The sequence below is a fragment of the Ipomoea nil genome, unplaced genomic scaffold (genome assembly GCF_001879475.1).
Source record: "Ipomoea nil cultivar Tokyo-kokei standard unplaced genomic scaffold, Asagao_1.1 scaffold1562, whole genome shotgun sequence".
NCBI classification, from domain to species: Eukaryota; Viridiplantae; Streptophyta; class Magnoliopsida; order Solanales; family Convolvulaceae; genus Ipomoea; species Ipomoea nil.
Window position 1 is genome coordinate 2,786,962 of NW_017617990.1, and position 13,333 is coordinate 2,800,294.

At 42.2% G+C, this 13,333-nt stretch overlaps 2 protein-coding genes across 2 annotated transcripts; one reads left to right on the forward strand and one right to left on the reverse strand.

The window, feature by feature from the left end:
* The first annotated feature begins 8,674 nt into the window (after positions 1-8,674).
* On the forward strand, positions 8,675-9,063 carry LOC109189634 (ras-related protein RABA1f-like). The gene has a single exon (XM_019340250.1). The coding sequence runs from the start codon at positions 8,709-8,711 to the stop codon at positions 8,982-8,984; it is 276 nt and encodes a 91-aa protein (XP_019195795.1). The 5' UTR covers positions 8,675-8,708; the 3' UTR covers positions 8,985-9,063.
* A 1,328-nt stretch (positions 9,064-10,391) lies between these two features.
* Positions 10,392-12,677, reverse strand: LOC109189725. The gene has a single exon (XM_019340336.1). The coding sequence runs from the start codon at positions 12,675-12,677 to the stop codon at positions 10,392-10,394; it is 2,286 nt and encodes a 761-aa protein (XP_019195881.1).
* Between the last annotated feature and the right edge of the window lie 656 nt (positions 12,678-13,333).

Sequence of the window (13,333 nt, forward strand, 5' to 3'; positions counted from 1 at the left end):
TGATTATTGCTTTTGATCCATTAATTACTTATGTGATGTCGTTATTTGCGTTTAAAAGTGTCTAAGCATGGTTTCGGGTTCCACAAAGGATCCCAGGACGAATTTGTGATGAATGAGTCAGTGGGGGGTAGGTGGGGGTGGGGGAACCCACCACCTACCCGCTGCCCAAAGAGGCGCTGCCCGGCAGCGGGCAGCCACCGGGCAGCCGGATACACGCTGCTCGAAACAGCGCCACCGACGGGCAGCCGGCGGGTGACCCCCACCCACCGGCTACCCGCTGGTCCACACCCCACCCCGGGTCCCCGGCTTCCCCGTTTGATGTTCCCCGTTCCCCATGGTGTCCCAACGGACCCCGTTTTTCGTGCATGAGTCTAGTCTGGAATTTCGGGTACCATTCGTAGGTTAAACGAGTCTTAGGAATTGCATGCTAGTTGAATTGGTAACCCGTGGACCTAGGTGGAAGTTATATGAGCCCTTAGGAACTATTCTTAGAATGTGAATGATCACATCTAAGCTTAATTATATGTTCCCCCTTCCCTATGTGAACAATGTGTCATTATGTGCTATTGTGTGTTACGTGATGCATGACCCCAACTTGGTTAAGACCAATTGGGCTATACAGGCAGTTGAATGGGCAGAGAACCATCCCAACTGTTAACTAGGCCGGTTAAGATTGGTCAGGGATATTGATATGATATAGGACTGAGGTCCACTATACGGGCAGTTGAATGGGTTGAGAACCATCCCAACTGTTAACCAGGCTGGTAGAGACCGGTCAGGTATATAAAGATTATGTATAGGACTGAAGGTCCACATGGGCCTCGGTGATATGACCCACCGACCGGGATGCGCCAGGCGGTATGGGGCCAACAAGCCGAGGAAGGTTGTAGTCCACCGACCTGAGTAATCAGGCGGTGTGTAGGGCTACGACTGGCTGCGATCCACCGAGTGGTGGGACATCGGTATGCAGGACCGTAGTCTCCGAGGATCTTTGCCCACCGACTGAGTTTAGCTCAGCGGTGTGTCGGGCTTGATCCGCTACGGCCCGCCGATTGTGCGCACCAACGGTGTGTAGGGTCGTAAGTCCCCCCTGTAAAGGGGATCACGGTCCACCGACTGGGCGCGTCAGCGGTGTGTCGGATCGTGGTCCGACGTTGAGTTCGTCAGCGGTTCTCCAAGGGTTGGTTGTGATCAACTCCCCTCGTGCTGCGGTACTGAGGTAGGGTGCTGCGGGGCCGTGTTAATGCTATAGGCATTAACCCTCATGTTCGGGGCATGCGATTGGTCCAGTGGCGCCATCGATGATTATGTGATATGAATGATGATTGAATGATGATGTGTTTGAATTGAAAAGTGATCTGTGACCTTAGATGCGTATTCCTTATGATGTTATCTCTACTTAACCGTTTATCATTGATTAATGTGCTTGTCCCTATTTGCTGAGTCTATTCCCGGTTTTAAAGCTAAAGTCTCCTAAGTATATATCTTCCTGCTTCAAAATGGTTTTCCTATATCTATATCTATATATATACCTATATTGTATTTCAACGCGTTGGAGTGGGTTACCAGCATCTCTCGCTGAACAGATATATTTGGCTTTCAGGCACAGAGGAGTAGACACTGGAGCGCGCTAGAGATTTGGAGCGTAGAGTAGATAGTTTCCCTTTCGGCCTGCGTGCCATGCCCATGTATTTACATTATTGAGGATATTAGTTAGTTAGCCTGTGCACCTGAGTTCTCTAGCTCAGGTGTGGCATAGCACCCCGTACCCTATTATATTATGTTTTGGGATTTAATGAGAATTTACCTTTATTTTATAAGTCTTAAAAGGTTCAAAATTTCGGGGTGTTACAACGCAGGCCAAAAAGGAAAACTATCTATCTACTCCAAGCTCTTCTAGCGCGCTCTGGGAACTAATCAGCTGTGCCTGAAAGCCAAATATATCTATTCAGCGAATGATGCCGGTAACCCACTCCAACGCGTTGAAATACATTATAGATAGATATATATAGATATACGAAAACCATTTTGAAGCAGGAAGATATATACTTAAGAGACACTAGTTTTAAAACCGGGAATAGACTCAGCAAGTAGGGACAAGCACATCAAACAATGATAAACGGTTAAGTAGAGATAACATCATAAGGAATACGCATCTAAGGTCACAGAACACTTTTCAATTTAAACACATCATCATTCAATCATGATTCATATCACATAATCGTTGATGGTGCCACGGGACGAATCGCATGTCCCGAACATGAGGGTTAATGCTTATAGCATTAACACGGCCCCGCAGCACCCTACCTCAGTACCGTGGTACGAGGGGAGTTTATCGAAACCAACCCTTTGAGAACCGTTGACGAACTCAACGTCGGACCACGATCCTACACGCCGCTGACGCACCCAGTCGGTGGACCGCGATCCCCTTTACAAGGGGGGACATACGACCCTACACACCGTCGAAGCGCACAGTCGGTGGACCATAGCGGATCTAAGCCCGGCTTACCCCTGAGCTGTACTCAGTAGGTGGGCGAAGATCCTCGGAGACTATGGCCCTACACACCGCTGTCCCATCGTTCGGTGGATCGCAGCCAGCCGTAGCCCTACACACCGCCTGATTACTCAGGTCGGTGGACTACAGCCTTCCTCGGCTTATTGGCCCTACACACCGTCCTGGCGCGTTCAGGTCCAGTGGGTCATAACACCGAGGCCCATAGTTGGACCTGTAGTCCAAGAAGTAAATCAATTTGGCCTTAGCCACTTCTGAGTCTTAACCCAGGACAATCCATTGGCCTTTAGCCACTTCCGAACCTTTAGTCCGGGATCAATCCATTCGGTCTTCAACCGACTTCCGAACCTTAGTCCGGGAAATATCCATTCGGTCTTCTGCCGACTTCCGAACCTTAGTCCGGGAACCACCCAATTGGCCTATAACCAAAATGGGGGATCATGCAACACATAACACATAGGAGCACGTAATAACACATTAGGAGGGGAGAGACATATAAATAATCTTACGTGTGATCATTCACATACTAAGAATAGTCCTAAGGGTTAATACAACTTCCACCTAGGCCAACGGGTTACCGATTCAACTAGCATGCAATTCCTAAGACTCGTTTAACCTACGAATGGTACCCGAAATATCAAACTAGACTCGAGCACGATAAGCGGGGTCTGTTGGGACACCGTGGGGGGTGGGGAACATCAAACGGGGAAGCCAGAGACCCGGGGTGGGGTACGGACCAGCGGGTAGCCGGTGGGTGGGGGTCACCCGCCGGCTGCCCGCCGGAATTCACTGTTCCGGCAGCGGGTTGCCGGCGGGCATGCGGCTGCCGGGCGACTACCCGCTGCCCGGCTGTGATCCTGGGCAGCGGGTAGGTGGCGGGTTCCCCTACCCCCACCTACACCCCACTGACTCATTTACCATAATTTCGTCCCTGGGACCTTTGTGGACCCCGAAACCATGCTTGGACACTTTCAAACGCAATTAACGACACCACGTAGTCAAATAACGGATCAAAAGCAAGAATCACATACGACTCATCCTATCACAACTTCTGAACATAAACAATACCCGAACATGCGAATTCCCACCCAAATATAAATCAAGAACATCACAATGCAAATTCCCAATTCATCCTAGGGCTCTAATCCCGCCCAAACCATCCAGAACATACTTTATCTTTAACATCAAGAAATATCAAGATTCGTCAAGAATCATTATATCAAAATCAAGAACTTCTTTTCAACATCAAGATCATCAAGATCATCAAGAAGGCATATAAATCATCTTATCAATCAACAAGATCATAACACAATTATCACAGAAGAATTCATCAAGACACGAGAATATAGAGGGAGGCCTAAGAGGGAGATCATAGCTAAGAAAATAGGTTTTGTTGAGACATGGGTTACCTCTTAGCCTTAATTAATCCTCCATTGGCTATTAAGGTTCTTCCCTAAGATTTCCATCCGTTTGATCTTCCTTGGCTTGGTGGTGGGGAGTCCCTTGGGAATTCTTGTGTGGTAATATCTATGGTGGTGTGACTTCTAGGTGCCTCCTATGTCCTTATATATATATCTAGGAGCCCTAATTAGGGTCTGAATGGTATGTGTTTACTAATTCTATTCCTTATAGGACTAAGGGCTTGGTTTAGGGATAAGGGTCCATGGTCCATGGTGGACCATATTAATTAATTAAGGGGAATCCTAATCATGATCTGAATAGTAAAGGCCTACTTTCTTTATTTCTAATAGATAATTAGGTCTAAGACTCCTAATTAGAATCTGATTAGTAAAAAGGTTTACTCTCTTTATTCCTAATAGGCTTAAGACTATAGTCTAGGCAAGGGTCCACGATCCATGGTGGACGAACATTAATTAATTAAAGGGAATCCTAGCCAAATTAAATCCCTTTTTAATTATTATTAACGGAATTAATTAAATAATTAATCCGGGATTGAAGGCCGTAACACAGAGTGTTACTGTCCAAGAGCTTCCTGACATACTTCTCCGGTAGCATACATCGTAAGAAACCCTTCTCTCACCTCTGTGTAGTGAAGCAAGATAGAGACGAGAGCCTCAAAGACTTCCTAATAAAATGGAAAAAGGAAGTCAATAATGTCTACGACTTCGAATCCAAGGCGGCGATCCCGATATTTATCCATGCCTTAAGATCAGGGTATTTCCACAAGCACCAATGACGGTAAATATGTTACCGGAAATATATTATTAGAATAACGCAGTGTAGAAGAGTGACAATAGTTGTATTGCCAAGTGTTTTAGTACAAAATAGTCCACGTGTCCCTCCAAGCTGAGTGGAGCCCCTACTTATACAAAAGCTGCTAATGGTAACAACATGAAGCATAAATGGGGAGCTAAGCCTTTAATTCTCTCTCATCAATGGTGACATAAATGGTGGCTTCAATGGTGACTTCAATGGCAATAAAGGTGACACCCGTTGCAATTCTGCCCGTTGGCGTTTTGCTCGTTGGGTTTCCATGTGGTGCCGGGTTAAATTTGGTGTCGGGTCAGATGCTGCTTATGACCCGGGTCGGGTGCCAGCACCATTATCCTGTCACCAGTCCCCCCTACTCCTGAGTCTACGGATGTGTTTGAGTTGACTAGGGAGTAAGACTGGATTTGCTTGATATCGTGCAGAATCCCGGTTGATGCTGAGTATGTGATTTTATTTTATTTTTTATGCTGGCCGAGACGGGCTTCGGCCTAGGTTGGCAAGCCGAGGCGCGTGCCTCCGGCCGATCGCGACTGAGGCGCCGCCTCGACCGATCGTGGCCGAGGCGTTGCCTCTACCGACCGTGGCTGAGGCGTCGCCTCGACCGCTCGTGGTCGAGGCGTCGGCCGCGATTTCTTTTTCTTTTGAGTGAATTCTATTTTTGGTCTTATTGTTATAGGGGTCATTCCAATTTTAGTCCACCATAATTATTTTTGCCACATTGCGTTCACTATTATTAAAAGTGTTCCAATTTTTGTCCACGAAAAATCTTAAAGTGGACTAAAATTGGAACACTTTTGATAATAGTGGACGTAATGTGGTAAAAATAATTATGGTGGACTAAAATTGGAAAAACCACTATAACAATAGGACCAAAAATGGAATTCACTGTTTTCTTTTTTTTAATTGTTAGGCCCGTTTTCACAATTCTAACCAAAATGGTAACGTGCAATAGTTAGTTCAAAGTCCATTGGTGACGGCGGCATAGCTCTGAGCATGAAAGGTGAAGACGCATTGCCTATGCCTAACAAATAAAAATTGCTCTAGTTTTCAGTGTTTAAACAATTGTTATACGAGTAAAAGACAATTTTGGTCCTAGACTTATAGTGACACTGACAATTTTAGTCCTCTATAATAAAATCAAACAATTTATGGACACTCTTATTGTGACGATGACAATTTTGATCCTCCGTCTATATTTCTGTTATATGACCGTTTAAGGGGAGGGCAATTGCGTCAATTCAACTATTTTCTTCTCCAAACTTCAATTCTCTGTAAGTTCAACCTTCTCACAATTGCAGGGTTGAGAGCCACACAAGTGCAAAATGAGATTAGCCATGGCTATTCCTTCCAACTTCAAAGCTCGAATTCCTCCTCGCGAAGAGCCAGCTCTGCAGCCTCTTCCTCGTCGTCATCAAGAGCAAAGTAAATTGAGAAGCAAGGAACCAGAATTGTACTGAAACAGCTTTGAGTAGATCTCCCTCCTCTCTCCTTCAAACGTTGCGACCCTTCTTCTTCCTACTTCCGTCCTTCAGATTCATCACTCTCTCTTTCTGTGTATACACACACATTTATAGAGAGAGTCAAGGGAGAGCTACTCCTCCTGTAACACCCCGTGTTACGACCCCTAAAACCAATTAATCACTTAATCAATTACCCAAAAGAAAGAATTAAATCCCAGTAATTAATTAGGAAAAGGCCTACCATAGTCCATGGGCCCTTATCCCTAAAACCAATCCCCTAGTCCTATAAGGAATAGAATTGGCAAGCCCATAGTATTTGGACCCTAATTGGGACTCTTAGGTATATAAATAGGGGACGTAGGAGGAACTTAGAATTCACACCACAATAATCTCTCACCACACAAGAAGTTCCAAGAATCCCCATAGGAGAAATCAAGAAAGAAGGAATCTTAAAGAAAGACCCTTCATAGCCAAGGAAATTAATTAAGGCTAAGAGGTAACCCATGTCTCAACAAAACCTATTTTCCTTGCTATAATTATCTTCTTTGGATTCCTCTCTACACTTGTGTCTTGATGAATCGTTTATGATATTGATGATATGATCTTGATGATTGTGAGATGATTTTATGTGTGATCTTGATGATCTTGATGATGATAAGAGGTTCTTGAGGATTATGTGATATTCTTGATGAATCTTGACATTTCTTGATGTTAAAAGACGAACTATGATTTTGATGATTTAAATATGATTAGAGCCCTAGATCAAATTGGGGATTTCGTATCATGTTAATCTTGATATAATTGGGTGGGGATTTCGCATGTTCGGGTATTGATTATGTTTAGAAATCATGATAGGATGTGTGCTATATGATTCTTGCTTTTGATCCGTTAATTGTCTACGTGGTGTCATCAATTGCGTTTAAAAGTGTCTGAGCATGGTTTCGGGTTCCACAACGGATCCCGGGACATTTACTTTGATAAAGAGTCAGTGGGGGGTAGGTGGGGGTAGGGGGACCCGCCACCTACCCGCTGCCCAGAAAGGACGCCGCCGACAGCGGGCAGGCGACTGCCCGCCGGGCACCCGCTGCCCGGAGGCTTGTCACCGGCGGGTGGTCCTCCACCCACCGGCTACCCATTGGAATTTGCCCAACTTGGGACTTCGGCTTCCCCGACCCTCGTGGTGTCCCAACAGACTCCGTTTATCGTGCCTAAGTCTAGTTTGATATTTCGGGTACCGTTCGTAGGATAAATGAGTCTTGTATATATATATCACATGCTAGTTGAATTGGTATCCCGTTGGCCTAGGTAAAGAAAGTATGAACCCCTTAGGATTATTCCTAGTGTGTGGATGACCACGCATAGGTTTCATTATACGTTTTCTCCCTTTTCCCAATATGTTAATGTGGGTTGCATGTGTTTGCTATGTGTTATGTGTGCATGATACCCCAATTTGGTTGCGATCAAATTGGTTATTCCTGAGCTGCGGTTAAGAAGCTAGCTGCGGTCAGAATTACACTCTTGGGCTGCGGTCCACCGTTTGGTTGCGATCAAACGTTTTACATGAGCTGCGGTTCATATTCCTGGCTGCGGTCAGATGATCACTCTTGGGCTGCGGTCCACTGTTTGGTTGTGATCAAACATTATGATGAGCTGCGGTTCATCAGTCGGTTGCGATCGACCCATTTGTATTGCGATACGAGGGAGGGTGCTGCGAGGCCGTGTCAGAGCTATATGCGCTGACCCTCATGTATGGGCATGCGATTGGTCCTGTGGCGCCACCAAAGTATGCTTCTGTGATGAGATACGAATTGAATGATGATGTGAAAGGGATGAAGTGAATCTGTGACCATAGGATATATGCTAGTATCTTTATATGCTTGGTTATAACTGTTGAATGTGCCGATCCCTATCTGTCGAGTCTATTCTTGGTTTTAAACTAGTGTCTCTTAAGTATATATATTCCTGCTTCAAAATAATTTTCGTATATCTATATATATCTATCTATAATGTATTTCAACGCGTTGGAGTGGGTTACCAGCATCTCTCGCTGAACAGATATATTTGGCTTTCAGGCACAGATGAGTAGACACCGGAGCGCGCTAGAGATCTGAAGCATAGAGTAGCTAGTTTCCCTTTCGTCCTGCGTGCCATGATTATGTATTGACATTATTCAAGGATTTTAGTTAGTTAGCCTGTGCACATGAGTTCTCTAGCTCAGGTGTGGCATAGCACCCCATACTCTTATGCTTGATTTTGGGATTTAATGCGGAATTACCTTTATTATATAAGTTTTAAAAGTTTCAAAATTTCGGGGTGTTACACCTCCACCCCCTGCCAGTGTACAGCGCAATAGATAGCTACTCCTCCACCCCCTTCTTCTTCCTACTTCCGTCCTTCAGATTCATCACTCTCTCTTTCTGTGTATACACACACATTTATAGAGAGAGACGAGAGCTACTCTTCCACCCCCTGGCAGTGTATAGCGCAATAAATAGGTACGGATAATGGGGGTGTACAGAGCGGACGACAATTACGACTACTTGTTCAAGGTGGTGCTGATCGGCGACTCCGGCGTCGGGAAATCCAACCTTCTCTCCAGATTTACTCGCAACGAGTTCAGCCTCAAGTCTAAGTCCACCATCGGCGTCGAGTTCGCCACTCGCAGCATCCGCGTCGACGACAAGGTCGTTAAAGCTCAGATTTGGGACACCGCCGGCCAGGAACGATTGCTTCATCTCCCTGTTCTGTCGTTTCTCTGTGTGTATACGTTTGAAATTTGAGATCTGGTTGTTCTCATTGTTTGTGTAGCGGGATGTGATTCGTGCATTTGAGTTTTGTTGGAGTGATTTTTGTTTTCAGTAGGTGGCATCTAGCTGTAGGAATAGATCTGATGTGGTTTACGTTTTGTTTCGCTGATATTGTGATGGATAGGGACCGAAAGGTGAAATGTGCTGTATTTTGACGCAATTGTCCTCCTCTCAAACTGCCATTTAACAGAAATATAGATGGAGGACCAAAATTGTCTTCGTCACAATAAGAGTGTCCACAAATTGTCTGATTTTTGTATGAAGGACTAAAATTGTCCGTGCCACTATAAGTCTAGGACCAAAATTGTCTTTTACTCATTGTTATACCATGAATTAGTCCACCTTGCAAGGAACATAATATGTTAAGTTAACTTGCGATATTATATGTCGATAGTTAACATATTATGCGCATATAGTTAACTAGCTTAGTTATGTGCCTTCAATTTATTTACAAAGACATAATTAATTACAGACACATAATATGAAAGTCATTTTAGACTAAGATTAATAATGCATGGTGGACCCTAGTCTATGATATAATTTACCACATTTAAGCATTTGGGCTTTTTTTATTAGGCGATATAAATAATAGTGCAATTAAGCCATAGCGGCAACTTCATGGGTGCTCGTAGTGGGAAGTTGCAGTGCGGAAATGATCCGTATATAGCGGAGGCTTTGGCTGTTAAAGAAACATTGGCATGAATTAAAGATCGTCCAGCGGCTGGTTATATAGTAGAGTCGGATAGTCTCAGTTTCTGTAATAGTTTCAATTCATCTAAGCCTGATTTATCATATGTTGGCTCTGTTGTTAAGCAGTGTCTTATGACTGCAAGAGGCATGGGGAACGTTAGGGTTCGCCATGTTAGAAGGTCAGTGAATCAGATCGCTCTCACGTTAGCGAGGGTGGCTGGTTCTTCCTGTGTCCTTGGAGAGTGGTTACTAACACCTCCTGATTGTATTTCGACCATGATTTAATAAATTTTTTCTGGTTGGTTTTCAAAAAAAATAAATAAAAAAAGCCAGATATATAATTGGAAGAAATAAAAAAATTCAATGAGAATTCATAATAAATTGGTAAAATATTGCAATTTAATTCTAAAATTATTTATTTAGAATGGCTCCTGTTGACCGATGCGGTCAAACTTTTCAAAAAATAAAATGGTATATGTTGACACGTTGACTGATTATCCTGTAACCATACAAACTAATGAGATTGTAACAAATTTGCAATTAGTAATTAAAGAAATAGAATTGTATTTTGTAGTAAGTTGAAAATAACAGACAAGGTAGCAAGATTGCAACATATATATTTCATAACAGATACTAAATTAGCATAAAACAACATCTACAAATATAATTAGAAGCACACATCAACATAAATTACATTGGAACAATCACAAGCTCATCATTGGACTCAACAGTAGAGGATGCGCCATTGTCGGTTGATGAGGTTGAAACTGTTGGATCTTGTGTCTCACACTCCATCCATCTAAGCCATTCATCAATGCATAATGGCTGACTTGGACCAATTCCTAAAAATTGCCGCTCTTCAAATAACTTCAGAATATCTTCAATTTCTCCAAAAAGGATAGCTGCATTATCAACACTTCTGAACCTTTCTTCAAGAGAATTGTTTATGCACTTGGTAGCTATCAGGTGCGGCAAATTAATAAGACACGCTGTCAATATGTTTGCAATCATGCAAATTAATTTTCTAAACAACTCTTCAGCTTGGTACTCACCATTCCCATAGTATAAAAGAATTGTCCGGCTGATTCTGTACATTGAATTAGCAGCTAAAACATTTGAAGGCCAATAGAGAGGATTTTCGACAAGGTATTGGCTTCTCGTAGAACTGAACTCTTTGACAATTCTTTCAGCTTCATCAGCAAGACCTTGAATAATCTCCCGGGTAGAACAAATTTCCCTAATTGTATCCCCAAGATCCTTGTCCAACCACTTCTTATGAAGTTTAACTCCCACCCACACCACACTTGCAGCATTTTTAATGCATTTCAACACATGCTTCTCGTCCAGCACATCTATATAGCTTGCATATCGGAGGCCTTCATCAACACATCTTACAAGCTCATCAACATGTTGATTTGCAATGTTTGGAAGTGCAACGGCAATGGTTGTGAGTGTCATCACTGGAAGTGTCCAACAATGAGGAGGTTCTTCTGATAATAGACTCGGAACTTGGCTACTGTCAAATTGTATTGCACCTTTGTAAAAGAAACTTTGTTTGAGAAGATTGAGTAGACTACGTGGTGGTTGATTCTTTCCCCACTTAATATGACTATTCACCACACAAATGATTTTCCTCATCAATGGTTTTGGCAATTGTTTTTCTCCTTCAAGAAGTATCACAAAGTGGCTGAGGTCTGCTATCTCTTCTCTCATTTGGTCATTTGATACTTGATGCGCAGGTGACAATAGTTTGCGTAAAAGATTAACTAAAAATAGTAATGGAAGCCAGACGTAGAAAGAAACAACACAACAGAACTTAATAAATCTGACAACCCAAGTCTGATGTAGCATGCAGACAGTTGAGATCAAACTTTTTGTATCGTGAAAAAGTTTTGTGGGCAGTATATATCTTAGAATTCTCATAGATATTGGAGTCTGACACCATTCTACTAGATTTTCAGTCCAATAGGGCTCAACTGTGAATTCTTTTCTGGAAATTTTGATCCCATTGTCCTCATACTTATAACTCATGACAGTAGTCAATAAGATTGCAGCAAAGAAGACAGGCAGCATCACCGCAATCAACTGAGAATGTATAATCAATGAGACGGACCACTTATAATCAGATTGCATAGAAGGACAATAAGTAATCCAGTATGCTTCCGTAGTATAACTTCTAATATATCCTAGAATAGAAATAAGTGCAGAAAATAGGGTGATGATATTTGTAAAAACGAAAGTGGGCAACCTTGTGATCAGAAATTGAGGGCTACCAGATGCTGCCATCACCCAATACTTTGTAACCCTCAATCTCAGCTCTTCAACTCTATTAAGTGAATGTTGCCCAGCTGTTGCTTCCATCTGTTTCACTAGCATATGATGCTTTGATTCTGCGTGTTTCTTAATTGCTGGAAGTGCTAGAGCTGAACACACAATTGCTATGAACATGCAGAATAGCAAAACAAGAGCGAAGATGATTTCTGGAAATAATGAGAAATCAAGTACACCAGTTCTCAGTTGGATGCATAAATCTACAAGGATGGTGAATACCAATATGCTCAAAGCCATGACATTGCTTCGCATATCATTGCCGTTCATAGAGCCCAGTGTGGTGAAAAATTGACCCATGGCCACAGTTAAGAAAAGTGTGCTACTGATTTTTGAGAAGTTATCATTGTAAGACAACATGGGAGATGTGAGGTCTCCAGTGAGCTTGGTAGCCACAGCTAATAGTGTCAGCCAAGTTGCATTCAAATCGAAAAACTTGACGAATAAGAAGGAGTTAGTAGGGAGTAAGCTTGAAAACATAAAAACTGAGTTATAGATAATTGCATACCCACATGACACTGAAGCGATTGCTACGTAAAGCCCAATAATTGGCATAGGCGAAATGTTTTTCTCCAGCATTCTTCTAACATTCTCTATACATTTTGAGTTACTGCCCATCATCAGCAGCATTGTGCAAGGATCACCCATTTTGATTCAACTTTTGCCTTTCTATATTTTGGTTGCCAAAGCTGGAATATATGTATATATATAATAAAGGCAGGCAATACAAACAATGCATTATTGGGTGCAGAAGTACTATACATATTTTTGACTAAGGAAACTTTCAATAATTTCCAGGAAACCCACTTGTGCTAAGCTAGCTGTCTTTTTACCAATCACAGTTTGAAAATTTGGCAAATTAAAGTTTGAGAAATTTTATATTATCCGGAAATTTATACTTTATAAATTAAAAATTTACAAATTAAAACTGATACCGATATTGATGTTTGATTATGTATAACCCTATTATGGAAACAATAGTTTTAAAATAGAAAAATAAAAAATCAAGGCAATGAATCTTAATATAATAACATTTAAAGCATCAATATGAACAAAAAATCAAAACAAAAATTTAAAAGAATTATCCGAACTTAAAAATCAAATTACCAATATGAGATGGAGTGATATTCTTTTTTTAATTAAGAAAAGTGGTTCTTAATTGAAGGGTAATCAAATCTCATAGTTGTATTTAAAAAGTTATCAACCAAACAATACATATTTTGATTCTCATTACTAGTGTGAAAACTCATGAACCAAACACATCCTATAATAGTGTAGGATTAAATACATTATAATAGTGTATG